The 26615-nt window shown below is 43.4% G+C and overlaps 2 protein-coding genes across 3 annotated transcripts in view; one reads left to right on the top strand and one right to left on the bottom strand.

Annotated features, from left to right (window-relative positions):
- The first annotated feature begins 10584 nt into the window (after positions 1-10584).
- Positions 10585-13336, top strand: psmb6 (proteasome 20S subunit beta 6). The gene is made up of 6 exons (XM_053490952.1): positions 10585-10714; positions 11499-11566; positions 11696-11827; positions 11930-12059; positions 12246-12390; positions 13041-13336. The coding sequence occupies exons 1-6, from the start codon at positions 10616-10618 to the stop codon at positions 13166-13168; spliced, it is 702 nt and encodes a 233-aa protein (XP_053346927.1). The 5' UTR covers positions 10585-10615; the 3' UTR covers positions 13169-13336.
- An 88-nt stretch (positions 13337-13424) lies between these two features.
- Positions 13425-26615, bottom strand: part of kif1c (kinesin family member 1C) — a 36604-nt gene continuing 23413 nt past the window's right edge. For both annotated transcript variants that reach the window (XM_053490950.1, XM_053490951.1), the window contains 11 exons: positions 26330-26409; positions 26081-26156; positions 25719-25798; positions 24211-24305; positions 24034-24117; positions 23707-23887; positions 23432-23504; positions 21831-21929; positions 18268-18438; positions 16025-16411; positions 13425-15735 (listed from right to left, as the gene is read on the bottom strand). In XM_053490950.1, the coding sequence (XP_053346925.1) occupies positions 14866-15735; positions 16025-16411; positions 18268-18438; positions 21831-21929; positions 23432-23504; positions 23707-23887; positions 24034-24117; positions 24211-24305; positions 25719-25798; positions 26081-26156; positions 26330-26409 (2196 nt within the window). In that variant the 3' untranslated portion in view covers positions 13425-14865. The remainder of the gene's footprint in view (positions 15736-16024; positions 16412-18267; positions 18439-21830; positions 21930-23431; positions 23505-23706; positions 23888-24033; positions 24118-24210; positions 24306-25718; positions 25799-26080; positions 26157-26329; positions 26410-26615) is intronic.

Raw genomic sequence — 26615 nt, 5'->3', positions numbered from 1 at the left:
TTTTCCGGATGTTCTTGGAGCTCAGAATCAGAAGAAATGGATTCCCTTTCACTGCTGCACTTGGGTGCAGGTGGTTCTCGCTCTTGTATCGTAGAGGACATCAGAGGCATTCTTCCTCTTCTGCAGGATGCCGCTCCTTTGACGCCTCACTCTTGCTGAAATCATGTCACAGTCGAAAGGCTTAAGACGATCATGATGCATGATTCTTTTGTTTCGCAACCCCTGGGCCACAAGTAGGCAGAAATCACAAAGGGACATTTCCAAGTTGGCTGGAGTTTCTGGCTTTGTCCTTTCTTCTTTGTGCTATCCCGCATATACACCAGATCTCCAACAACATACTTCCTCTCCTGGGCTCCGAGATCATAGATCTACTTCTGGCATTGCTGGGCTGTTTGGAGGTGTTTTCCCTGGCAACATTATGTGCCTCTCTCAAACCCTTTTCCAAGTTGTACAGAAATTCCGGAATTTCCAAACTGTCTGACTTCTGCTCCGCAATACCAGACCATAGTTCCTGAGGTTGATAGACTTCCCTTCCAAGCATTAGCTTTTTCGCTGTGTGACCCCATAAACTGCATGCTGGGAGCTACGGTACGCTGATGTAAGGAGAGGAAGATGCTCATCCCAGTTCCTCTGATTCTGATTCACATAGCATCGGATCATCTGAAGGAGTGTTCAATTGAACCTCTCAACTTATCCATTTGAGGCAAGGTGATAAGGAGTTCTCGTTCTTTTTGTGACCTGCAGAAGCCCACAAACATCCTTAAATAAGGAACTTTTAAAATTCCGACCTTGATCTGTGTGCAGTTCAAGTGGTGCCCCAAACCTGGAAATGAGGTCATAGACCACTTGTTTTAGCTGTAGTTTCTGCTCCTTGGTCTGGTACAGGAAAAGCTTCCACGCATAGAGTAAATTGGTCGATGATGATGAGAACATACTTGTTTCCTGAACTGGACACAGAAAATGGGCCCAATATATCGATGTGAATCCGGTCCATTGGTGCACCTGCTTGGTAATACTGGAGCTTGGCCCTCTTAGTCGAACCCGCAACTTTGCAGTGTCTGCACCTCTGTATATACACATGTACATCTCCTTTCATGCCATACCAGTGGAAACGCTAACATCTTTCCCTTACCAAAATGGCCAGATTGTGGTGGATTGTGGCAGGCTTTTAACACTTCTGTTTGTATTGACGTCGAACCAGCAGTAGTAAGGAGGGACTCAGTCCTCCAGGCCTTTTCCAACGATAAAAAAGGACAACTTGATGGAGTTCAACTTGTGGCCAACACAGCCAGTATTTTCTTACTGCTGGATTTCTCAACGCAATGTCCTCCTTTGTTGGAATGACTCCTGTCTCTTTCCACTCATGCAGGATGGAATGATCAGGATCAGCCTTCTGCTCTTGTGCTAACTTTTCTTTAGAGAGTTTCTAGCCAGTTGACACATGGGGCTCCACACAATTCTATAACTGATCTGCTCTCATCACCTGTGCCAGCACTATCGGGACTGTATTCCTCTGTTGTATGTTCAATACTTCTTACTGCGAGTGGGACAACATCATCAACATCTTCCTCAAACCTCTCCCAGTGGTCATGCAGCTTTTGGCAATGTTCGCATCCTCCTCATGGCAAAATTGAAACATTTTTTCCTGCTTTATAGCAGTTACACATATACAGGATCTCAGCATCCTGTCTGGACATCGCATCAGCATTTGAATGGTGTTTCCCTGCTCTGTGTTCGATGTCGAAGTCATACTGGCACAGCTCTTCCAGCCAGAGGGCAAGCTGCCCCTTTAGGGTGTTTGAACCAGAACAACCAAGTAAGGCTTTTGTGGTCTGTGCGTAGAAGGAACTTCTTGCCAAGCAGGTAGTGTCGAAATTGGCGGGTGTAAAAGACAATAGCTAGCAACTCTCGTCTTGTTATGCAGTATCTTGTCTGAGCTGGGGTGAGGTGGGTGTTTGCATAAGTGATTACTTTCTTCTCTGCCCACTGAAGCTGTGACAAGACTGCACCTATACTGTGATTTGATGCATCAGAGGGAAAATACATCTTAGACAAGCTAGCAGAAGTTAGCTTTTCTTTGAGCTGTGCAAAGGCCTTCTGTTGCTCTCCAGTCCAAAGAAATGTTGCCTCTTTTCTTAGAAGCCCATTAAGAGGACTGGCCAACTCAGAAAATGCTGGAACAAACTTCCTGTAGTAGTTACACAGTCCGAGGAAAGTTTTGAGTTCACATACATTTTTAGGGGGGTTCCAAGCTGCTACATCCATAATTAACAATGAGTTGGGCCGTATACCTTCACCACTGACCACATGGGCCAAAAAAAGGACTTTTGGAGGGACAGGTGACACTTGGCTGGTTTTAGCTTTAATCCATAACTGAAAAGGCATTGGAACACAACTTCAAGTCGGTCGAGGCTCTTGTCAACCCCTTTACCCAGGATGATAATGTCATCCAAGTAAATCAGAAGAGTTTCCCACTGAATTCCTCGAAGAACAAGCCTCATTGCTCTTAGGAAAGTGCTTGGGGCATTGCACAGTCCGAAAGGCATCCTAGTGTATTTGTAAAGGCCATAGCGAGTGATGAAGGATGTTTTCGCTCTGTCCATTTATCTACTGCGATTTGCCAGTAGCCAGACTGAAGATCTAGGGTGGAGAATACACAAGCTCCACCAAGTACATCAAGGCATTCCTAAATTTTAGGGAGAGGATACGCATCCTTGGCTGTCAAGCTGTTGAGGCGATGATAGTCGACACACCAGCAAACCCCACCATCCTTTTTACACACTAACACGACGGGTGACGCCCACTCTGAGGCAGAAGGTGTGATGACTCCTGCTTCCAGCATAGCCTTGAGATGCTTCTCCTCTTCCTCTTGGAAACCAAGGGGAGTTCGTCTTACTGGCTGGCGCACTGGCCCAGCAGCTCCAGTGTTTATACTGTGTGTGACAGCTGTTAATAGTCCAAGGTCCAAATCTAAAGCAGCAAAAAAGAATCTGTATGAAAGCAGGAGCTCAATAAGTCTCTGTTGTTGTGCTTCACTTAAAGCTCCACTTAAAGTAGAATAAAGGTCTTGGAGGTGCTCAGGGAGGCACCCAGTCCTCAGGAAGGAATGACAGTTGTCAGTCTTCTCAGTTCGGGATGCTATGCAACATCATTTTGCCCTTGAATGCTTTTACAATCCTTTTTTGGCTGTTTATAATCTGATACGCCTTCATCTAGATAAGTTTCTACTAAGAGACCCAGACAGGCCCCCTTTGGTAAGGTGGCTTTATTGCTAGAAAGATTGCAGAGTCTTACAATCACTCTCTGCTCCATAGTTGTGACAACACTCCCTGAGGCCACAGTTTCTGTGATTTGATAAGGTTCCAATACAGCAGGACACCAGGCTTTGGATTGTCCACCTTGCCCCAGACTAGACATTCACTTTCCGGTGGTAACATTGTGTCTGCCTCTATAACCACTAGAGCGACATGATAATCCGTTCCATCACCCCCGTCGTTCTTAGCTGGGACTAGTTCTCCTTTGATGCCCACACTCTGCCACTAGTATGGATGGTTACATTTGCAGCCCGCAACAAATTTAACCCCAAAAGAACAGGGTCTCGTATTGGAGCCACAAAGACATCCCATTCTGTGCTCCAGGTGCCTATTTGGAATTTAACTTTCAGTCCACCTTTTGCATTCATGTCTTTTCCTGATTCTGCATTGTGAAGACATGTCTGCCTCGGCTTCCATCTTGTTTAGTAAGTGATTAAACTGGTCAGTGGACACGTAACTCTTATTAATTCTCTCTACTTGCTCTGTAAGAACTGCAGTTGTCTGTGTGAGAGTAGCTAATTGGTCTGTAGTGGCATAACTTGACTGACTGGTGCGCTGGCATAGTGGTTGTGCCCAAAAAATATGGTAAAGTTCGGTTATGTGTGGACTTGACCGGCCTAAATGTATGTATATCTTGAGAAATATATCCTGCCGTCAGTAGAACAGAGCCTTGGGATGTTTGCAGGAGCGACAATGTTCAGCAAACTGGATGCTAATATGGGGTTCTGGTAGATTCCACTTACTGAAGGGTCAGCCAAGTACACCACCTTCATTACACCCTTTGGGCTGTTTTGCTTCAATTGCCTTCCATTTGGCATTGCCTCGGCCCGAGAACATTTTCAGTGCAGGATGGCGGAAGTTACAGAGGGCCTGGATGGAGTGGTATGCCATATTGACGACATATTGATATAGGGACGAGACCAAGGAGAACATGACACTCGTCTGTATGGCGTGTTGCAGAGACTGGAAAAAGCGGGTATTACTCTGAACGTGGACAAATGCGAACTTTCCAGGGACAAAGTGGTTTTCCTGGGTCACATTATCTCAGTTGAGGGCATCCGCCCTGACCCGAAAAAGACTTGAAGCTGTGATGAACATGGATGTGCCCACAAATGTGAGTGAGCTAAGAAGTCTTCTGGGGATAGTAAATCAGTTAGGAAAGTTTATCCCACAGTTGGCGGAGAAGGATAAGTCACTTCATGACCTTCTCTCCAAGAAAAATTGCTGGGCTTGGGGTATTGACCAGGTTACTGCATTTCGAACGCTTAAGTCTGCACTATCGTCACCCCCGGTTCTGGCCATATATGACCCAAAGAGTGACATTAAAGTGTTAGCTGATGCATCATCTTGTGGTTTGGGAGGCGTTGTGCTCCAGAAGGTGGGGGGAAAATGGAAACCAGTGGCCTATGCTTCACGATCACTTACACCAACAGAGCAAAGATATGCACAAGTGGAAAAAGAAGCTCTGGGTCTCACAAGGGCCTGCGAGAGGTTCAAGGATTTCCTCTTCGGGAAACATTTCTGTCTGGAGACGGACCATGAACCTCTCATCAGCCTACTTGGAGCACAAGCGTTAGATCTTCTGCCACCGAGAATCCAACATTTTGGGATGCTACTCATATTCCATTCAACATGTTCCTGAAAAGTCATTGTGGACCGCAGACATGCTGTCACTTCACCAGTAACATCAACCATGTCCTCAGAGGAGCTAGAATTAATGAAGAGCACCAACATCTATGTGGACTGCATAATCGAAGGTCTACCTGCAAGCCCCACATACTTGGACATGTGAGAGAGCAGTTGACGGCTGATAGTGTCTGTTCACATGTCATGACGCTGTGTATGGGAGGATAGCCAGCACATGCAAGACAAGAGTCAGTGCTGAAAAGTTACTGGTCAGAACGAGCCACACTCACCGTGAAACATGGGTTACTGCTGAAAGATACAAGGCTTGTAATACCTTCCGCCATGAGAAATGATGTGCTCACCAAGTTGCTTGATGGACACCAAGGGGTGGTGAAATATAAAGAGCGTGCGCATCAGTCTGTGTGGTGGCCGGGGCTTGGTCAGCAAATAAATGAAATGGTGCTTAATTGTAGGACTTGTATAGGTGAGCGGCAAAATCACAAAGAGCCTTTGATATCGACAGAATGCCGTGAACGTTCATGGCAAAAACTCAGAGCAGAGTTGTTTCTCTTGGGGAGGAAAATCTATTTGCTTGTCATTGACTATTATTCAAGGTATGTCGAAATTGCAAATGTGGCTCTCACAAAATCAACTGACATTATCAACCACTTGAAGTAAATTTCATGGAAATTCCTGAAGTTTTGATGTCTGATAATGGCCCGCAATTTTCTGGGCAAGCTTTTGTTTCTTTTGTGAATTCATATGGATTTAAACATGTTACTAGCAGCCCAAAGTTTTCCCAAAGCAATGGAGAGGCAGAGCGTGCGGTACAGACATTCAAAACCCTCTTGAAGAAGGCAGCAGACCCATACTTGGCTCTACTCGCCTATAGAGCTACACCTCTTCAGAATGGTTACAGCCCAGCTCAGCTCCTCATGGGGCGACGTCTTCGCACTACAGTGCCAGTACTTCCATCCCGGCTGGATCCATCACTACCTGACCATACGGTCTTATTCCGGAAGAAAAAGGAGAAGAGGATGTCATCGCGTTTTGCCTCTTAATGGTCTGTCACCAGGCGATCAGGTATGGGTGACCGACGAAAAGTCATCTGGGACTGTGCTTCAAAAACACTCTTCGCCAAGGTCTTACTGGGTGGCTTTACCGCAAGGTGTGCTCAGACGCAATCGTCAGCATCTAATACCTTTGCACACTTTACCACAGCAAGAAACATCAGAGCCAGCTCCTGAACAGGCTTCTATGCCATCTCCTATGGTACCAACAGTGTTACCTATGAAGACTTCCCCTCTTAGAACTAGGTATGGCAGAGCAGTTGTCAAACCCAAAAGACTCAACCTGTAGCTTAAAAAAAGAGAGGAATGTGTTTTGTTTAGAGGTTTAGACATTGTTTTATGAAAGAGAATATGTGCTTTAAATAGTTATGATCCTAGTCGGAAAGATTCTTGAACACTTTATGTAAACCTGCGCAAATAGAAATACAGTATGGAAAAAGAATGTTCCTAAGATTGTGTATAATGGAAGTGTTATGGAAATATTGTTCCATTGTTCTTTTTTTATAAAGAAATCAGAAAGGAACAGACCTTTCATTATGGAGGCAGTATAATTCTCTAAGGTCTGGTGAGACAAAGGTAGTCTACCCTTTGTTCTCTAGAAAGGGGAGATGTGGTATTTGTGAAAGTTATTTGTAATATTTCAGGGATTGTTGTTGCACACGGATGCCTGAAGGGGGACACATGAGGCAGATACGGGCTACGGTGGACTGCTAAGATAAATAAAAGGTTATTGTGAGTTACCAAAGTATGTTAACCTTCTTTTATCTGTAAGAAGAACACGACACCTCACACACTCACACACACACACACTCTCTCTCATACACACACACACACGCTGACACACTCACACTCTCTCTCACACACATACACACACTCACACACGCTGACACACTCACACTCACACACACACTCTCTCACACACACACTCACACATTCTACCACACACACAAACACGCTGACACACTCACACACTCTCTCTCACACACACACACACACACTCAAACTAAACAGACGAGTACTGAGACCACACCCCTCAAAAATAAACAGACACTCTCTCTCTCTCACACACACATACTAACACACACACACTTACACACACACTCACACTCTCCCCCCCTTCTCTCTCTCTCCCTCCCCCCCCCTCTCTCTCTCTCAGATCAATACCACTGAACTCTACACTCCCCTGTTTTCTCTCTGAGTCTCATGTGAATTTCAGTGGGTTTCACAGCGATCGATGGAGCTTCGGAGCTTCTTCCTGCAGGACCAGTTTATTTCTGCCAAAATCATTTTCCCAGCAAAGTGTTCGTTTAAATCCAATCAGACGAGCGCTTCCTCAGTCAGACAGGAGCTCTGAGTGGTCCTGCAAAAAATTATGTTTTTATTTACTCCATTATCTCCATTTCAGATTTCACCCCCCCCCTCTCTCTCTCGTGTTGTATGTTATTACCATGAAGTGCAGCAGCAGAAGCCATATATAAATAAATCTGTACATTTGTACTTCACATTGATAGATACTGTAGATATATAGATAGATAAACGGATAGATAGATACACACACATACACACACACATGTATAACTCATCATCTTTACCCAGTTATATATACCCAATATTTTTAGGGAGGAAGTTTGATATGAACAAAATATAAGCTTAATTAAATAAACTTTTGAATTCAATTAAATTTTTTTTTATATAGCGCTTTTAACGATGATCATTGTCTCAAAGCAGCTTCACAAAAATGAAAAGAAACTTAAAAAAAGCAAATATTTGGAAGTGTATATGTGTGAGAAAAATGTGTCTAGATAATAATGAGATGAATGAATGATGAATGAAATGTCTCTGATGAGCAAGCCAAGGGTGACGGTGGCAAGGAAAAACTCCCTGAGATGGTAATAGGAAGAAACCTTGAGAGGAACCAGACTCAACAGGGAACCCATCCTCATCTGGGTGATAACAGATATAGATGATATAACATCATGTGTGTTATGCAGGTGAAAGTACAATATAACAGAAGTTCTTTAAATTAACATGAAGTCCAGTTCAGCACAGGGAGTCAGTAGGCGCAGAGGGCAGATGGGGTCTGGATCACTGGGAGCACAGGAGCAGGATGTGTAGCTCCAACCATCATAAAGCAGAATCCAGCTGGAGCTGGTCCTTTTCTGGATGCCTTAGAAACCTCGCAGGGTTGGCCTTTATCTACTGAAGCTGGTACAATCTCCAGATGCCTCGGGATGGGTAGAAAAATACAGAAAAGATGGAGAGAATTAGCGTAGTTGCCATTCAGGATAGATGTACTGAAGTATGAGGTTATGGGATGAGTTACACGTATGCCAGATTAAAGAGATGCGTCTTGAGTCTACTTTTGAATTGAGAAACCGTGTCTGCTCCCCGAACAGTGTCTGGAAGGCTATTCCAAAGCTTTGGAGCTAAATATGAAAAAGCCCCGCCCCCTTTTGTAGATTTTGATATTCTGGGAACTATAATATAGGTGTTATATAATCATATTTTCTGGATCTAGTGAGAACCCTGGCAGCTGCATTTTGGACTAACTGTAGCTTGTTTATTGAGGATGCAGGACAACCACCTAGTAATGCATTACAATAGTCCAGTCTGGAGGTCATGCATCAGATACGGATAGGATACTCCTAAGCTTGCCAATATTTCTAAGGTGGAAAAAGGCTGTTTTTGTTATATTGGAGATATGATTATCAAAGCACAAGTTACTGTCTAATATTACGCCCAGGTCTTTCACTGTTGAGCTGGTAGTAACAGCAGTAAAAGCAGTACATCCTTCTAAGCTGCTGTGTGCTGTTTTTTGGGCCGATGAGTAATATCTCCGTCTTATCTGAATTTAGTAAAAGAAAGTTATTGGTCATCCAATCTTTTATGGATCTTTTATGTCATCTGGTTTAGTTGAGATATATAATTTGGGTATCATCAGCATAACAATGGAAACTAATCCCATGTCTTCTAATGATGTTTCCCAAGGGAAGCATGTATATTGAGAACAGCAGAGGTCCTAAAACTGACCCTTGTGGGACCCCATATTTCACTGGCATTACACCAGACAGTTCTCCATTTAGATCTACAAAATGGTATCGATCAGACAGGTATGATCTAAACCATTTTAGTGCCTGTCCCTGAATACTTATGTGATTTTGTATAAGCGATCTATGAGAATATTATGTTATATATTTAAGAATAACGAATGTAGCACTAAGATCAAGTAAGACTAGTATTGGGATGCAGCCTTGGTCCGAAGCTAAAAACAAGTCATTTGTAATCTTAACTAGTGCAGTTTCTGTACTATGATGGGGCCTGAAACCTGACTGAAATTCTTCAAGGATGTTGTTTTCCTGCAAGAATGTGCATATTTAAGCTGATACTACCTTTTCCAATATTTTTTATATGAACGGAAGGTTTGAAATCGGTCTATAATTTGTTAGTCCATTTGCGTCCAAATTAGATTTTTTAAGAAGCGGCTTAATAACTGCCAACTTGAAAGATTTAGGGACGTGACCTAGATATAATGTTTAGAAGTGGCTCTCCAACCGTATGCATCACTTTTAAAAATCTGGTTGGGATTGGGTCTAACAGGCATGTTGTTGATTTAGCTGAGGTGATAAGTTTATACAGCTCTTCCTGTCCTATACCTGTAAAGCACTCAAAATCTAAATGTGAAACTTTAGGCTGAACTGGATCATGAGATGCTATTAGAGGTTGAACTTCCATCTTAGGTTTTGTTAGGCGAGCCACTGTACTAAATAAGAACTTGGGATTGTTTTGGTTTCTTGCTATCAGTTGACTAAGATGCTCGGTCCTAGCAGTTTTTAGAGCCTGTCTATAGCTGCACATACTGTCTTACGCAATACGCAATTATAAAAACTTCTAATTTAGTTTTTTTTCATTTTCGCTCGAGGTTACGGGTTGCTCTCTTTAGCGTGTGAGTATGACTGTTGTACCACTGGGCAAGTGTTTTATCTTTAACTTTTTTAATCTGATGGGAACAGAAGAATAAGTGTAGAATAAAGATCTACATAAACATTATTAATGAAATTATTTAATAGTACTATAGTTTTGTATGACTATGCACTAGTCTGTCTCTCTCTCACACACACACTGTAAGAACTGTAAGAACATGCAAACTCTAGGCACACAGAGGCGGGAGTCGAACCCAGACCCTGGTGGTGCGAGGCAACAGTGCTAACTACTACACCACCGCCTTAATTGTTTACTTGTGATTTTTATTTGTCAGTAATCTTAATAAACATACAATTTCACACTTAGTTGTATCTGTTGGGACAGCAGTTTTATTATATTAAAATTATGATACTTTTGTATTACCAAATATTTAATATGAGAATGATTCAATAAAATATAAGCTAGATAAAAATATAAACTATTCATCCCCTGAACACTAGATGGCGATAACAATTCCTGGAGTCTCGGCTGTTGCCGTAATTCAAATCACATCAGATTACAAATAAAGGCTGCTAACTACAAAGGGTACATGAGCCAAGTTTGTTCAGCGGGAGTAGTGCGCTTATATAGCAGTCTAGGACGCTGTTTTGAACACAGCCGCTAGTGTTCCGGTATCGAACTAAGATGGCGGCGTGTATGACAACGAGCCGGCGCGAGGGGCTTCTTTATTCTGCTCAAAATGACCTGGTGCCGGACTGGAGGGGGCAAGAAGTCAGCACAGGGGTAAGAGGAGACGGACAGGCGTTAGTTTACCTTAAATACAAGTCTAGTAATGGCGCACACGGTAGTTCTAATCCCCGGGTGTTGGTATGAGACGGCAGATTTTGGCTAACGGGCTAACGGGCTAACGAACAAGACAACAGTTTACTCTTTATAAGGGAGTCAGTTTAATATAAAATACAGTGTTATTGTGTTTATTTATAAATAATCCATATGATTTATCCGTTTTGATTCTGATAAATACATTAATTACACTGGCTGCGGGTTAATACATAAGTTTTGTATCCTGTTTTTTTTTTTTTTTTTTAGCGTTTAGCATCAGCTAACGGTACATTAAATCATTTATTTTGTGTATTATTAATTATTTTATACTTGCCTTATGAAGTAGACACTCGCGTGGTGCTATAAACTCATGGTGTAATAAATCCTTTTGTACGATAGTTCGAATGTTTCAGCAGTGATGTATCGTTTGAATCATGTAGTGAATCGACTCTTCATTGCTCCGTAAACGAGTCACTTTGTTTAAAAAGGCATTTTTGTGCAGTAGGTTAATTAAAGCCTGTGCGAAGACGTGTCTGACTTACAGCTCGTACACTGTCGGTTATTTAAAGTTAAACCCATTCATTATTAATTAAAGTACAAGAAGCATTTAAATGATCCGTCTGTATGATGAAAGAATCATCGACTCTTTTTGTTGAATCAAATTAAATGATTCTGACTCAGTGAGCGAGTCCAGGTTTTAAAAGAGAAGATCTGAGCATTAATCTGTTACATTTTGTCATTTCAGACCACCATCATGGCGGTGGAGTTTGACGGAGGCGTAGTGATCGGAGCGGACTCTCGCACAACCACTGGGTACGACGACATCTCGCGTGGTTTAAAGGAAAATGAAGAAAACATGGAAAAATCTCAAAATATATATAAATGTTTGCGTCTGTCTGTATGTATACATATTAAAATGTGTGTGCGTGTGTGTGGTTACAGAGCCTACATTGCGAACAGGGTGACTGATAAACTCACCCCGATTCACGATCGAATCTTCTGCTGCCGCTCTGGCTCCGCAGCCGACACTCAGGCCATCGCAGACGCAGTCACCTACCAGCTTAACTTTCACAGGTAACCCGTCCCATGATGCCTAACCTTTTCCCTTTTGCTTTTTGTTTAACTTATAGACGCACATTTAGTACCATTAACATCAAAGGTGTGTGTGTGTTTCAGTATCGAGCTAGACGAGCCACCACTGGTGCAGACAGCTGCGAATCTCTTCAAGCACATGTGCTACAGGTACCGAGAGGAGCTGATGGCAGGGATCATCGTAGCGGGCTGGGACAAACGAAGAGGAGGACAGGTGAGCCTGCTGAATACTGGGTTCTGATTGGTTGACAGCAGCTCAGGTTTCTGTTATTATAGCGTTTGTTCTTAATACATTTTTATGGCAACAGCTCATTCACACAGTGGATGGATTTTATATTTCTGGAAGCTGCAGTGTTATGTTGTGTGTGTGTGATATGTGTAAATCATTCTGACGTCTCAGGTGTACACCGTGCCCATGGGGGGGATGTTGGTGAGGCAGCCAGTCTCTGTAGGCGGCTCCGGCAGCTCGTACATCTACGGCTTCGTCGACTCCAACTACAGGACCGGGATGACCAAAGAGGAGTGTTTAGCCTTCACCGCCAAGGGTGAGTACAAGTGTGCAGCTCTGAGGACTCACACTGCGTTTATTACTGTGATTTGTCTTTCTTTCCTTTTTGTTAATGGAAACCACGAAAGCAGACGTGTTAAAACAGGAACTATGTACATTACACACCAGCTTCTGAAGCTCCTACAAGTCCCCTGAGCATCCATTGTGTGTGTGAGAATCTTATGATGGCTCCAGATGCTGTACTTGAGTATGACAGCCACCACGGTTCAGCACAGTTTAACCTTTAACTTCAAATTAAATTAAAAACTAAGCTACATTGTTACTCTGTATTTCTGTCATCATTATTATTTCCTGTAGAATCATAAAGAAACAGATGTTTTATCATCTCCAATGTGCACCGTAACTGTTATTCTCATAATCCTAAAGCAGTTACACACGGTGTCATTTATGCTGAATGGTTTGAAACACCAATTAATGGTTCTGCTTCCTGTCGAGACTGTAGGTCTTGCATAACTGCTAAACTTCTCAGATTTGAGTAAAATTAGGCTTTAGTGTAACATGACGTTTTCTAACCAGTGATAGAGCTCATAAAATCTTACATACTGCACCTTTAGTATTTATTTTTACAAAGACACCATTTACACTGTGAAAGCGACTTTTATTCACTTGTCTCCTCTCTTTCTCTAGCGTTGTCTCTTGCAATGGAAAGAGACGGATCATCTGGGGGTGTGGTCAGACTGGCAGCCATTACAGAGGCGGGGCTTGAGCGCAGCGTCATTCTGGGGAATCAGCTGCCCAGCTTTTCCACCGCCTAAAATCTGTGTGGTTTATATTAGTGACAGTTACACATCTATTCACTCGTACCTCTTTATTTTTGCAGTATAGTTCCACTTTAGGACATCTAGCGTCCTCACACTAACACACCCCACTGTAAGCACCGAAACTTTTTGATGTCAGAATTGAAATAAAGGACATGATCAGGATGACACGTGTGTTTGTCTTGAATTTTCACCCAGCAAATAAAGACACAGTAGTTGATCAACGGTCAAGAGAGAAGACATGAGCAGTGTGTCAGGTAACATACGAGTCCTTTAATTGTCAAACTTTTATGTTGCATATCATAATCATGGGTTTGTCTTGCATGTAGCCAGAAAGCCACAGGTTAAAAATCTTCTCTACAATAAGAGTTAAATAAAGATAAAGGGTTTGTTATGAAAAGTCATACACTACTAAACAGAAAAAAAGGAAAACATTCAAGCAGAAAGAATGAAAAAAGAAAAAGTTAGAGGAAACTTAAAGAACTAGAGATTTGGGCGTGGCATCCTCCACAGTATGGGAATGACCATGCCATCAATTGAACTGATGACCTTAAAACCTCTTTGGTAAGTTTGTTTTTCCTCAGCAGGCACTAAACAGAGTGAATTTTGTGGCAAAAATGCTAAACTCTCATCTCAAGTAGGAGGGATGGGGGGGGGGGGAGCAGACAACTGAATTATGGTAAGCTATGCCCATTTAAAAAACAGGAAGTGCACAAACAGATTTTGAACGCGTCTCAAAAGGTGTATTTTTGCCTGTGTGTAGCGATTAAACAAAAATGCAGAGACAGGTGTTCTACATGTGCATAGAAAGAGGGGCGGAGTCAAGCGTATAGTGTGAGACAAAGCCTTGTTGGAAGGACGTGGCTCAGGATGTTTGATTCAACAGACATTAAAGATGGCCGTCTTCTTCCTGAGAAGAAAAAAAATACAGCTGCAAATAATAATGATGTAAAAATAAAGTTTTAACTATTCCGTAAGTTTTTTGGCACAAAACTCACTCCATCACACAAAGTAAGGTAGAAGGTTTGTGTTTGTTAACGATATGCAGCAGCCGTTTCCCAAATATACAAAATCCATAAAAATCCTCAAAACAACTGCACTGTGCGTCACTAGGCACTCTTGTTTCCTGTGGTGTGGCATTCTCTCTCTCTCTCTCTCTCTCTCTCACTCACTCTCCCATGTACGTTAACATGATTTTCACACATCCTGTTTCTAAAATCTATACACACACACACACACTCATATGGGCAATGCACAGATCATAAAGACGGTGTGTATAAAAAGTTTAAAGGATTGTAGGCGTCATAAGGCACCGCGCCTGAAGCGTGATTCTCAAGTTGGGGGAGAAAAACAAAAAAACATCCATTAGACGCGGTTTGCGTGTAAAAACACGAAGGTCATTGCACTGATACGCAAACCGTTCGTTCAAGCTCATGGCGTGCAGTGATAAGTGTGGTGTAGTGTGTTTTCCCCAAAAAAATATTAAAACTAATTAGTAATAATAAAAAAAAGAAGTGTGATCAATAATCGCTTCCAGCATTTGTTTTTTGTTTCTTAAAAAACAAACCAAAAAAAAAGTCTCCACTGCAAAAATGATCACAAACCCACCAAAAAATTATCCAGCTGAACACTTTCTTCTTCCTCCCCTCGTTCTTTCAACATTACTGATTCCTCCACATCACTTCCTGTTTCACTCAGGTCTCCATAGGGCTGGTGATGTCATGCTTAGTGGGCGGGGCACTTGCAGGATTAGAACTCTCCCAGTTGTGGATCTTCTCAGTCGGTGCTGGTTGAAGCTGGGGCGGAACGTAGTAGTACTGGTTCTGCTGTTTCTGGAACCCTTGCTTGCTCTGCTGGGTCTGGTTCTGTTGGACTCCATCCTGACCCGGGCCCACGTTCAGGTTATACCAGATGTACTTGGGCCGCGGGTGTGACCCCGCACCGTCGTCGCACTCTCTGTCGTTTTCGTGTTGGTTCTGAATAAATCCGTCGAACGGGTTCCGCCCCCGGTTGCGAGATCGGTTCCGGTTGCCTCGTCCTCTGTTTCCGTGGTTACGGCGCTGCCATTGGCCTTTATTCGGAGAAGGCGGGGATTGAAATGTGTGCACAGAGGACGAAGAGGAAGTGGAATCCTTTTCTTCCTGCGTGTCTGGTTCTCTTGGGGTGGGTGAAGGCCCCCAGTGGAAGCCCCGGTGCTGAGGATTTCCCTTAAAAGGAAACTGCAACTTCCGCTCTAAAGGGGGCAGGAAGCGTCCCGTCCCGGGTAGAAACGGTCCGTTTGGGATGCGCCCCGTTTGAGGTGTGGTGAAAGTGTTCGGGATGCGTCCCGATCCCCCGCCACTGCCGCCGCCACCACCGAAGGGATTATTCTGAGCCCGCCCTGTTTGGGGATTGGAAGAAGCGCCGTTCCCACGGCGACGCTTGACGTCCTGATACCTATCGGGATACTGCCATCTGTGACGACCTCGACGGTACCCGCCGTCCTCCTCACCGCGCCATCCAGCCTGCTCCGTCGCCTCTTCGGATCTCGCTCCGCCCGTGTCCGGCATGGAATCTTCATCTCCCTGAGAGGAACAATATCGTCATGGCGACGTCTTTTTATTCATTCATTACCAAACTAAACACAAACAAGTCTTCAGTGAACCCTTCACTAATCTCACATGACACATCTGATTTGACACTTGGCTGATTTGAAAATGTTATTTTAATTAAAAACATTTTAATTGGTTTAATCTGTCTGCTTTAACAAACAGAGGAATGAGGGAGAAAAAAATTATGATATATGATGCGTCATAATTGTTGTTAATCAGACCGTCAGATTTTTAGCTTTAACTGTCACGTCACACCTCGTACCTGCAGCTCTACAGGAAATATGCTCTCCATCTTGACCATCCTGTCCCTGAGTGCTTTGATCTCTTCATCCTTCATGTTGTTCTGCAGCTTCACCTCCTGCAGAATGTCCGTCAGCTTATCGATGTGCGCTTTCAGGTCCCCCATGTCCGTCCTACCTCCCTCCGGTCCCCGCCCTCTCTCTCTGTCCCTCCCTCCGGCAGGTTTCTCCTCCGTCTCGGTCTCGTCCTCCCCGATGCCCACCGTGTTGCACACGTCCCTGGCGACGCTCCTCCAGCTGTCCCTCTCCTGAGGGTCTCTCTGCGCGTACGTCCTGCACAGCTCCTTCATGCGCACGATGGATAGAGCCTCGATCTCCTGGCGGGTGTGGCGGAAATCTCCAAGGGCCACCTGAGGGACGACGAGAGACAGGTTTTTTGAGGCATCAATGAAGTATCTATCTATCTATCTATCTATCTATCTATCAAATTAGTGTAGACGGACAGTTACTAACTGCAATTCATCTGTTACTCTGCACAAAGTATTGGCATCTTTCAACCTTGTCCATCAATAACCACCTCCTTTTTAATATGTCAATAATAATAATAATAATTTTTAATATTTAGGTTTAAGAATACAGCTCATGTGCTTTAAAGTTCAGACATAATGCATAACAGGCTATAACAAAACCAATTATATAGAACAATAGACAACAGACTATAATATAATCGGTGTTCACATCACGCAGGACCTGTCATGGTCCTGTCACATCAACACTGTGGTGAAAAAGGCCCGGCAGCGTCTCTACCACCTCAGACGCTTGAGAGACTTTAGACTGCCCTCTTAGGTGCTCAAGAATTTCAATCCTGCACCATAGAGAGCATCCTGACGGGTAACACCTCAACCTGGTTTGGAAACAGCACCATGCAGGACAGACGAGCTCTACAGAGGGTGGTGCGATCAGCTGAGCGCATCATCCACACCGAGCTCCCTGACCTGCACTTGATCTACAGCAAGCGGTGCTGGACCAAGGCCAGGAAGATGGTGAAGGATCTCAGCCACCCCAACAATGGACTGTTCTCTCTGTTGTGGTCTGGGAAGTGATTCCGCTCCCTGAAGGCCAACACAGAGAGACTGAGGAGGAGCTTCTTCCCGCAGGCGATAAGGTCTCTCAACCACAATCACACCACACAGGAGTAATATCTTTTAAACATTGACACTGATTGGACAATATTGGACACATTCATGCAATACATATTTACATATCTGAAACCATTGCACACGACACTTTCATAAGTCACTTTATACAATACATGTTTATATATCTGCCATTTTGCACATGACACTTTGCCACAACATTTTAATGCCACTTTAAAACATTTACATTTTTATATATATATATATATATATATATATATATATATTAGGGATGCACCGAAATTTCGGCCGCCGAAAATTTTCGGCCGAAACGTAAGAAAGCGCCGAAAATAAAAGCCGAAATTGTTGCCACGCCTCTCCCATCCTCCCGTCTCGTTCGCGCTGTCATTACGCATCAAACACGGAGTCGGCGGTTTGGAAGCACTTCAAAGTTTCAGATGAGGACAGCAAAGTTGCAATATGCAACATTTTTTTAATACAAACAAAAAAATATATATTTTAAACATGTTTTTTAATGAAGCCATTTTCGGTTTCGGTATCGGTTTTCGGCCAAGTGCATCCAAAAATTTCGGTTTCGTTTTCGGCCCAGAATTTTCATTTCGGTGCATCCCTAATATATATATATATATATATATATATATATATATATATATTCACCCCCTATATTCCTATATTTCTATATTTTTTAATATTTTTATTATGCCCTTATTTGTACAGTTTGTTTATTTTACTAGTTACATTTATTTTATTTTGTATTTCATTTCTTTTTTATTAATATTTATTCTTTATATATAGCTTTAATTCTCTTTTTTAAGGTCACCGGCAGTCGTACAAGCATTTCACTGCTTATCGTACTGTGTATGACTGTGTATGTGACAAATAAAATTTGAATTTGAATTTGTAAAGTCAGAAAAATAAACTAATAAGGACAATCACTTAAATATAGAAAAATCATCAAAGCTAACAGGCCTAAAATGTTTAGATTGCAATACTGTATTTATTTTTAGATTTTTTTTAAAATTGTGTTTATATTAATACTTGAGGTGGCTGATAAAGTTAAGGTCAGACACACGTTTGTGCAGGTGTGTGTGTGAAAGGTCATCGCTCACCTCGTAGCAGATCTCCTTCACAGCCTGTGTGCGCAGCTCCTCCACACTCGGGTGCTGTTTGGACTCGAGGTTGGCAGGAAGACGCCGTCTCTGAGGAATCTGATACACACGCAGGGGCTCACGGCGTTTCCCGCTGCTTGGCAAACCGCACTTCTTCACTATGGACTGCACCTAAATGTGCATGCATGCACACACACACACAAACACCTGTACATTACTGCTAAGGAAAAAAAAACAATGAATTGGGAAATATACAGGAATATACAGGTTGTCCCTGACTTACAAATGAGTTCTGTTCAGGGAGCACGTTCGTAAGTCGGATTTGTTCCTAAGTCCAACAAAGTGAGTCTTATATGCCCTTGACACGAATATACAATGTAAAGCACATCAACCCACCTGAATAAATCTGTACCCTTTCCCCACTTAAATCCTAACCGCGCCTAGAGAAATGAATTAAATCGCGAATGGACTCCCGAACACCATTTAGTCTTAGAGCTGTTTTTCCACTGTATTGGACTGTGAAGTCCGTTTTGTTAAGGATTTTCTGAAATTAGGATTATTCAGCCTCAGGACAGCTTTACAGGACAGACCTTTTCCATCATTGTGCTCCCGGCCTGATCCACTGAAACCGGTGGGGCTGACTCATTTCTCACAAACACACACACAGACAGACACACACATACATACAATATCTCCCGAGGCATCTGGAGATTGTGCAGCTCCAGTAAACAGAGGTCAACCCTGTGAAGATCCTGAGGCATCCAGAGAAGGTCCAGCTCCAGCTGGATTCTGCTTCATGATGGTTTGGCTTCCTGCTGCCTAACACACATGATGTCGTTATATAATCCCTGCTATCTGTTATCAATCAGATGAGGATGGGTTCCCTGTTGAGTCTTGTTCCTCTTAAGGTTTCTTTCTCTAGTCATCTCAGGAATTTTTTCCCTCAGCACCGTCGCCCTCGACTTGCTCATCAGGGAAGATCTGATCACTTAATTCATACGTTCGTGTTTAATTCACATTCCATACAGACTTTAATAATTCTTTTGATTGTGTAAAGCTGTTTTGTGACAATGACAATTGTTAAAAGCGCTATACAAATAAAATTGAATTGAATTGAACTGTAAGGTCCATATGACAAATAATTGAATCTTAAGCTTACAAAAGCATATCTGCATTTATTTAAATTGGAAGTCTGACGTGATGAAACGGGGCACTTTTTGCAGTGTAAAGATTATCACAAGAGAAACGTCTGCCGCTCATCGTTCTGAATGTTAATCTGGAGTTAAGTAAGTTAAGCAAGATGGCGCCGGTGAGGTCGGCTGCCGTCACGACTGCTCCGACCACCTTTCCTTTGTTTTTGTTTTTTAAATTAGTTTTCAGTGTTTTAAAACCAGTCAAATCATCACCATTGAGTGCATTAGGTATGATAGAGACACTCCTGTTTCTATTGGTATACAATGTACTCACAATTAGAAGCCTGCATCAGGAACAGGCTGAGAGCTCATGCACACCGCACACCTCTGCCTAGCATCCTGCATGAGGCACTCAATCACACACACATACACACACACACACACACAGCACCAGACACAGCACCGGGACACTGCGCTTATTGTGGCGGGGGACTCTAATAGTGCCAACCTCAAACGCGCAGCACCGAACTTTTAGCAACACATCACCTGCCCCACCAGGGGCGAAAGGACACTGGACCACTGCTGCACTACAGTCAAGGACGGCTACAAGGCACAATCTCGTCCACCGTTTGGGAAATCCGACCATGCCGCCATCTTCCTCATGTCAAAATACAAACAAAGGCTGAAACAGGAAGTTCCGGTGCCTGGTCGCGCGCTGGACGGACCAATCGGTAGCCGTGTTATAGGACGCACTTGACTTCACAACCAGAAGCCGTAGGTGGATAAAACCATCCGTGATGTGCTGAGATCTCGCACCGCTGCCTACAACACGGGATTTGCATCAGGGGACATGGAACCGTACAAAGCTGCGTCATATAACGTCCGGAAGGCGGTGAAAGAGGCGTAGCAGCGCTATGAGAGAAAACTAGAGATTGGAAATCTGGAGAACTGGTGCCAGAGGAACAATCTCCTCCTGAATGGCAGTAAGACAAAGGAGCTGATAGTGGACTTCAGTACAAAGCAGGAGAGGAACTACCAGACCCCAGTCATCAACAGGAGCCCAGTGGAGAGAGGGGACAGCGTCAGATACCCCGATGTTCACATCACGCAGGACCTGGCATGGTCCTGTCATATTAACACTGTGGTGAAAAAGGCCCGGCAGCGTCTCTACCACCTCAGACGCTTGAGAGACTTTAGACTGCCCTTTAAGGTGCTTAGAAATTTGTACTCCTGCACCATAGAGAGCATCCTGACGGGAAACATCACGACCTGGTTCGGGAACAGCACCATGCAGGACAGACGAGCTCTACAGAGGGTGGTGCGATCAGCTGAGCTCCCTGACCTGCACTCGATCTACAGCAAGCGGTGCTGGACCAAGGCCATGAAGATTGTCAAGGACCTCAGCCACCCCAACAATGGACTGTTCTCTCTGTTGCGGTCTGGAAAGCGATTCCGCTCCCTGAAGGCCAACACAGATACCTCATTTCCACTACACTGGTCCTGCTGGTGCTGGTTCTGGTGCTCGGCCGGTGCTGGACTGGGACCGCCATTTTTTTAACGCTTCCTATAACTCCGCCCACCGCTCGTGACGTCACGTGTTCTCGCAACTAGACCAGCAGAGTTTAGGGGCCGGTTCGGTGCTTATTTTAGGGCACCGGCACCAATTTTTTTCTGGGGAAAAGCGCGGCACTGGTTCCAAAATTGAGAACCGGCACGAAACCGGCACGGGAACCAGAGCAGTGGAAAAGGGGTTAGAGAGACTGAGGAGGAGCTTCTTCCTGCAGGCGATAAGTTCTCTCAACCACAACACAACACAGGACTAATACCATCTTTTTAACATCAAACACTGACTGGGCATTTATGGACACTATGGACACATTCATGCACACTTGCACGACATATTTATATTTTCATTTCTGGACCACTGCACAAATCACTTTAATAAGACACTTTAAGAAGTCACTTTTTATGCATATTTGCACACCCCAGCCATTTCTAAAATTCTAAATTTCTGTTTTTGACAAATTTTATTTTTCTTCTATATTTGCTATATTGATATTTTGTTCTTATTTGTAAAGTATATTTTACTTTGTACAGTATATTTCACTAGTTAATTTTATTTCTAACGTATTTCTTTTATTCATATTTATTTCCTTTGTATAAGCTTTTATTTTTAAGGTCACTGGCAGTCGTATAAGCATTTCACTGCATATCGTACTGTGTATGACTGTATGTGACAAATAAAATTTGAATTTGATTTAAAAAACAACCTTTTCTCCTGAGAACAAGGCGAGAAAAGCCTACTGTGGGCGTGAAGCCTTCGGCATAGGGTTCACCGGCTCAGAATGGATCGCAGGGTGTGTGTGTGTGTGTGTGTGTGTGTGTGTGTGTGTGTGTGTGTGTGTGTGAGAGAGAGAGAGAGAGAGAGACCTTGTTGGCTGGCAGTTTCTCTCGGAGAGATGAGATGAGTCTCCAGCTCTCCTCACAGGACCGTTTATCTGAGTCATCACCGCTGTCTGAGTCTGCATACTATACACACACACACACACACACACACACACACACACACACACACAGAGAGAGAGAAAGAGAGAGAGAGAGAGTTGTTTCTATAATGTATAGACTGTACTGTAAGTTACAGAGTGAAAGACAACGACAGCAAGAAGAAAAAAAGACGCAGACAATGTGAAAGAGATAGAAAGAAAAGGAAAAAGGGATAATAAAGCACCCAGGAATTAAAATAGAGAGCCAGAATAAGTTTCAATAGATTCAGTCTTTTTGGGTCTGTCAGGAAAAGGGTTTTGTCCATTTTTAGGTTCCCCAGCGTCCTTAAAATCGTTCCGGTTACTGCATTCCAGCTAAAACAAGATAAGCTTCCCCTAGGCGATTCTCCTCTGAAGATGGACTAAACCTTATCCCTCTTCATCTTTGGGTAAATATAAAATACTCCTTAGCAGCCAGTGGAGTTTGTCCCAGAACAAGTCCACAAGAATTGACAGAATTTTTGCCATAAGTCCACACACGTGTCCACACACTTTCTGCCACAATAAAGAGACCATTAGGTTGTTTATGATGAGTATTTGTCCTCTGTAGGACATTTTTGGAGCCATTTCCACTTGTCCAGCTGGTCTTTTTTTTTTTTTTTTTTTTTTTTTCAATCGACCCCTCTCAGTTCTTTTGTGTAAAAGAGTCGTCACCTAGGTAGACTCCTAGGTATTTGATCCCTCTCTTGTCCATTAAAGTCTTCCCGGCAGTGTGGGTGTGTTTTCAGGCCGATCTCCGAGGGGATCAGAGAGCCTCTGTGTTTTAAGTTTAAGGGTCTGAATAAGAGTTGCGTCAGTGGATGGTGACTGGAGATCTGTGATTACTTTTTGTAACTTACATATTGTCTGATTTAAAACTTTTGTGTGACATTGAGTGTGTGAGTGTTCTCTCGCCAGGTTTTCATATCTTTGATGAAGTGGTGTGACATTAGACAGGGTCACCTTTTTTGATGGTGTTGACGGGGGAAGTACACTGTAGTAAGACCCAGCTATGTCTAGGACATGCTCATGTCTGACCACTTCCCGCGCGGCCAGACTGCAGTCCTCCACACTCGCGACGCACACGATTCTAATCCCAGACGGATTAGAACATAATCCCAGACGGATTAGAACATAATCCCAGACGGATCCACAGACGTCTGGTAAGCTCCCTGCACAATGTAAATTTAATCAGGAAAAGTTCTCTTGCTTTTTAGAAAAGGTAAGAAAATAAACTTTAAATGAAGAAATGTTTAAGATAGAACGAGCTCCGCCCACTCACTCCCAGCATGCACTTAGAAAGAGAAAGAGAGAGGGAGAGAGAGAGAGAGAAAGAGAGAGGGGGAGAGTAAGAGGGAGGGAGAGAGAGAGTCAAGGTCAGACGTATTCACACTGTCTGTACTTCAAGTCTGACTCAGGCACATGAACAGAAAAGTGTGTGTTTATGTTTATTTGTGTGTGTGTGTGTGTGTGTGTGTTTGCCGTGCCCTCTCTCTCTCTTTCTCTCACCAGTCTTTGCTGTTCCAGCAGTTGGTCAGCCTCCTCTTTTTCTTTACGATACTGATTCTCCAAATCCTGCAGCCTGAGGAAGACAAACAGTAGGTCTGTGAGTGTGTTTGTGTGAGTGTGTGTTTTTCTACATGTAATACACATTTCAAATTTTTCACGTCCTCCACTTTCACCGTGTTTAATTCCCCTCACACTTTCACCATCTCAATTCTGTTTAATAACATTTCTTCTCCTCTATACTCCCCCCCCCCCAGCACCTTCCTGCCCTCACTCACCTCCTTTCCATCTCCTGTTTTATATCGATGCCTTGTTTCTCCAGCAGCTCTTTCTGTGCGTAACTCCAGTCCACCTGCTCCCCCTGCTGGTCCTGAGTGGCACTGCGCTCTCTTTCCAACCTTGCCTGCTCAGGATGGTTAAAACGAAACACGTGGTTCTTCCCCATTACGATTCGGTTACCTTACACACACACACACACACACACACACACACACACACACACACACAGCGGGATAGTGAGCAAATACTTTGAAAATATTCAATAGATTTGTAAGGAAACCCCTCATTGAGGGAAATATTCCTTTAGACGCAGGAACGCTCTGAACCTTGTTTGAGCACGACTCCTTCTGTGATCTGTTTGCCGTTTACATACGTTTCTGCTCCGGGTAACGGCTCCAGAGTCACGACCACTACAGAGAGAGCAACAGAAAAGCAAAACGAAAGACATTTTTTTAAATTATTAATAGAGTAAAACAACTATCTGAATTTATGATGAGTTTTACCTTCGCCATTTTCTTCCACTTCACTGCAGAACACACAGTGCAGTTCTTTAATAAATTGTCCACTCAGACGAATATCTACGTCCTCCTGTCCGACCCTGTAACACACACACAAACACACCCACAGATATAAGTAAAGTAAAGGAAAATAATCTCAAAATGCCCTTAACACACTGCAGTGTGCATTTAATCAGAATAGATCTTTTCTGTCCTGCGCAGTGCGGTCCTGCTCGCTGCAAACGGTTTAACCGGCACTAAATATAACAGAAGAGGCCGATAAAGGGGGAGCAGCTTCTCTCCTCAATTTTGAGATAATTCATTAAGAAATGACAACCATGATGGACTCGTGTTGTGTCAAGGGAACAATAATGTCTGTTAAAAGATCTGCTGTTCTTTTTTATTAATCATTGATCTCAGAAGCACACACACACACACACACACACACACACACACACACACACACACACACACACACACACACAGTGTCCTGCAGTGTTTAAACAGGAGGAGCTCATCAGGAACACCACACTTCCCTCCTGGAAACCCGTCACATCCTCCAACACGCACATGACTCACACACGGACCCTGGTCAGGTCACACGGCTCCAAGCGAGGCGTTTACCTTCCGATGAGGCGATTATTCCCATTATATTCCCAACACACACACACGCACACACACAATTGTATACACACAGTGTCCGGAGCAACATACACACTGCAAACATGACATCTCACGGGGACACACACACGCATCTCACGGGGACACACACACACGCATCTCACAGACACACACACACGCATCTCACAGACACACACACACGCATCTCACAGACACACACACACACGCATCTCACAGACACACACACACACGCATCTCACAGACACACACACACGCATCTCACAGACACACACACACACGCATCTCACAGACACACACACACAGCATCTCACAGACACACACACACGCATCTCACAGACACACACACACGCATCTCACAGACACACACACACGCATCTCACAGACACACACACACGCATCTCACAGACACACACACACGCATCTCACAGACACACACACACGCATCTCACAGACACACACACACACGCATCTCACAGACACACACACACGCATCTCACAGACACACACACACGCATCTCACAGACACACACACAAAACCAAAAAAATAATTTAGGGCCTAAACTGACATCAGCCCATACAGCGTGTGACGTGTGCAGGTTGTGCTGGGGGCCGGGTGGCGATGGCACAGATAAAACTTGATAAAAAATAACATTTTACATAAGGATTTCATTTTTATGATCTTGATTATTAGTTACCGCCTGTACAAAATCTTTTCAAGATCAATTTAAAAACAAACTGCAAAATAAGAGCTTTTGTGTAATCGTGTCATTTGTAACCTGATTAATCGGTTAATCGTTTCAGTAACTAATAAATGAATCGATTATGAACATTCTTCGGTGGCTCTTTGTTTATAATAACAGATGAGCTCCTACCTGGTTATTCCATCTTTAATGTAATACAGCAGGCACTCTGACATCAAAGGATCTTCATTTAAGTTCACTAAATGTGGAGTCTGAAACACACACACACACACACTATTTAATAAATGTAATATAGAGATGTAAAGCTGTGTGAACTTCACACCTCTGAGTGAGTGTTAAACACTGGGTTATAATGGAAAAGTGGGTGGGGCTTATACAGAGACTGGGGTGGGGCAGTCCTGTCCTGAGTGCTAATAACAGAACCCGGATGTCCTGATGAAGGCAGAGCTTATGGCTGCTTTAACGGATTCTGGTGTAACGATTAACGTCATTGTGCTTAAATGCAGTTTAGAGGAATGAGCTCGGAGACTGACTCTTTTAGGAGAAAAGACACCGACTGTCCCTCCGTCTTCTTTAATGGACACTCCCATCTCTGCCAGCAGGGCCTCCCTGATCATACACACACACACACACACACACACACACAGAATGCAAGCAAGTTGACATTTTGTAAAGCTGTTTATATTATCCTGCAGTGGTAAATATAATGATGTACATCTGCACTGTGTGTGTGTGTGTGTGTGTGTGTGTGTGTGTGTGTGTGTGTGTGTGTTCGTTCCTACCTCTCTAACCGTATGGCTTCGGTTTTGCGCAGTTTGTCTTCCCATGTCTCATTCAGCTCTGCTATAATCTTCTCTGTCTCCTGAGAGAGAGAGAGAGAAAGTAGAATTAATTAGATTGAGAAAGAAGAGAGCAATAGGGATTAAGAGAATGATTGTGAGAAAAACAAAAAGGAATGAAAGACAGATTTAGAGAGAGAAGAAGAATGAGAAAAAAAAAATAGAATGAAAGTGAAAGAAAAGGAAAGCAAGAACGAAGGAGAATAAGCATGAGCAAGAGAGAGAGAGA

This window comes from Clarias gariepinus, unplaced genomic scaffold (assembly GCF_024256425.1).
Source record: "Clarias gariepinus isolate MV-2021 ecotype Netherlands unplaced genomic scaffold, CGAR_prim_01v2 scaffold_37, whole genome shotgun sequence".
Classification (NCBI taxonomy): Eukaryota; Metazoa; Chordata; class Actinopteri; order Siluriformes; family Clariidae; genus Clarias; species Clarias gariepinus.
Note: the sequence above shows the minus strand (reverse complement) of the source record. Positions and strands in the feature narration are given on the sequence as shown.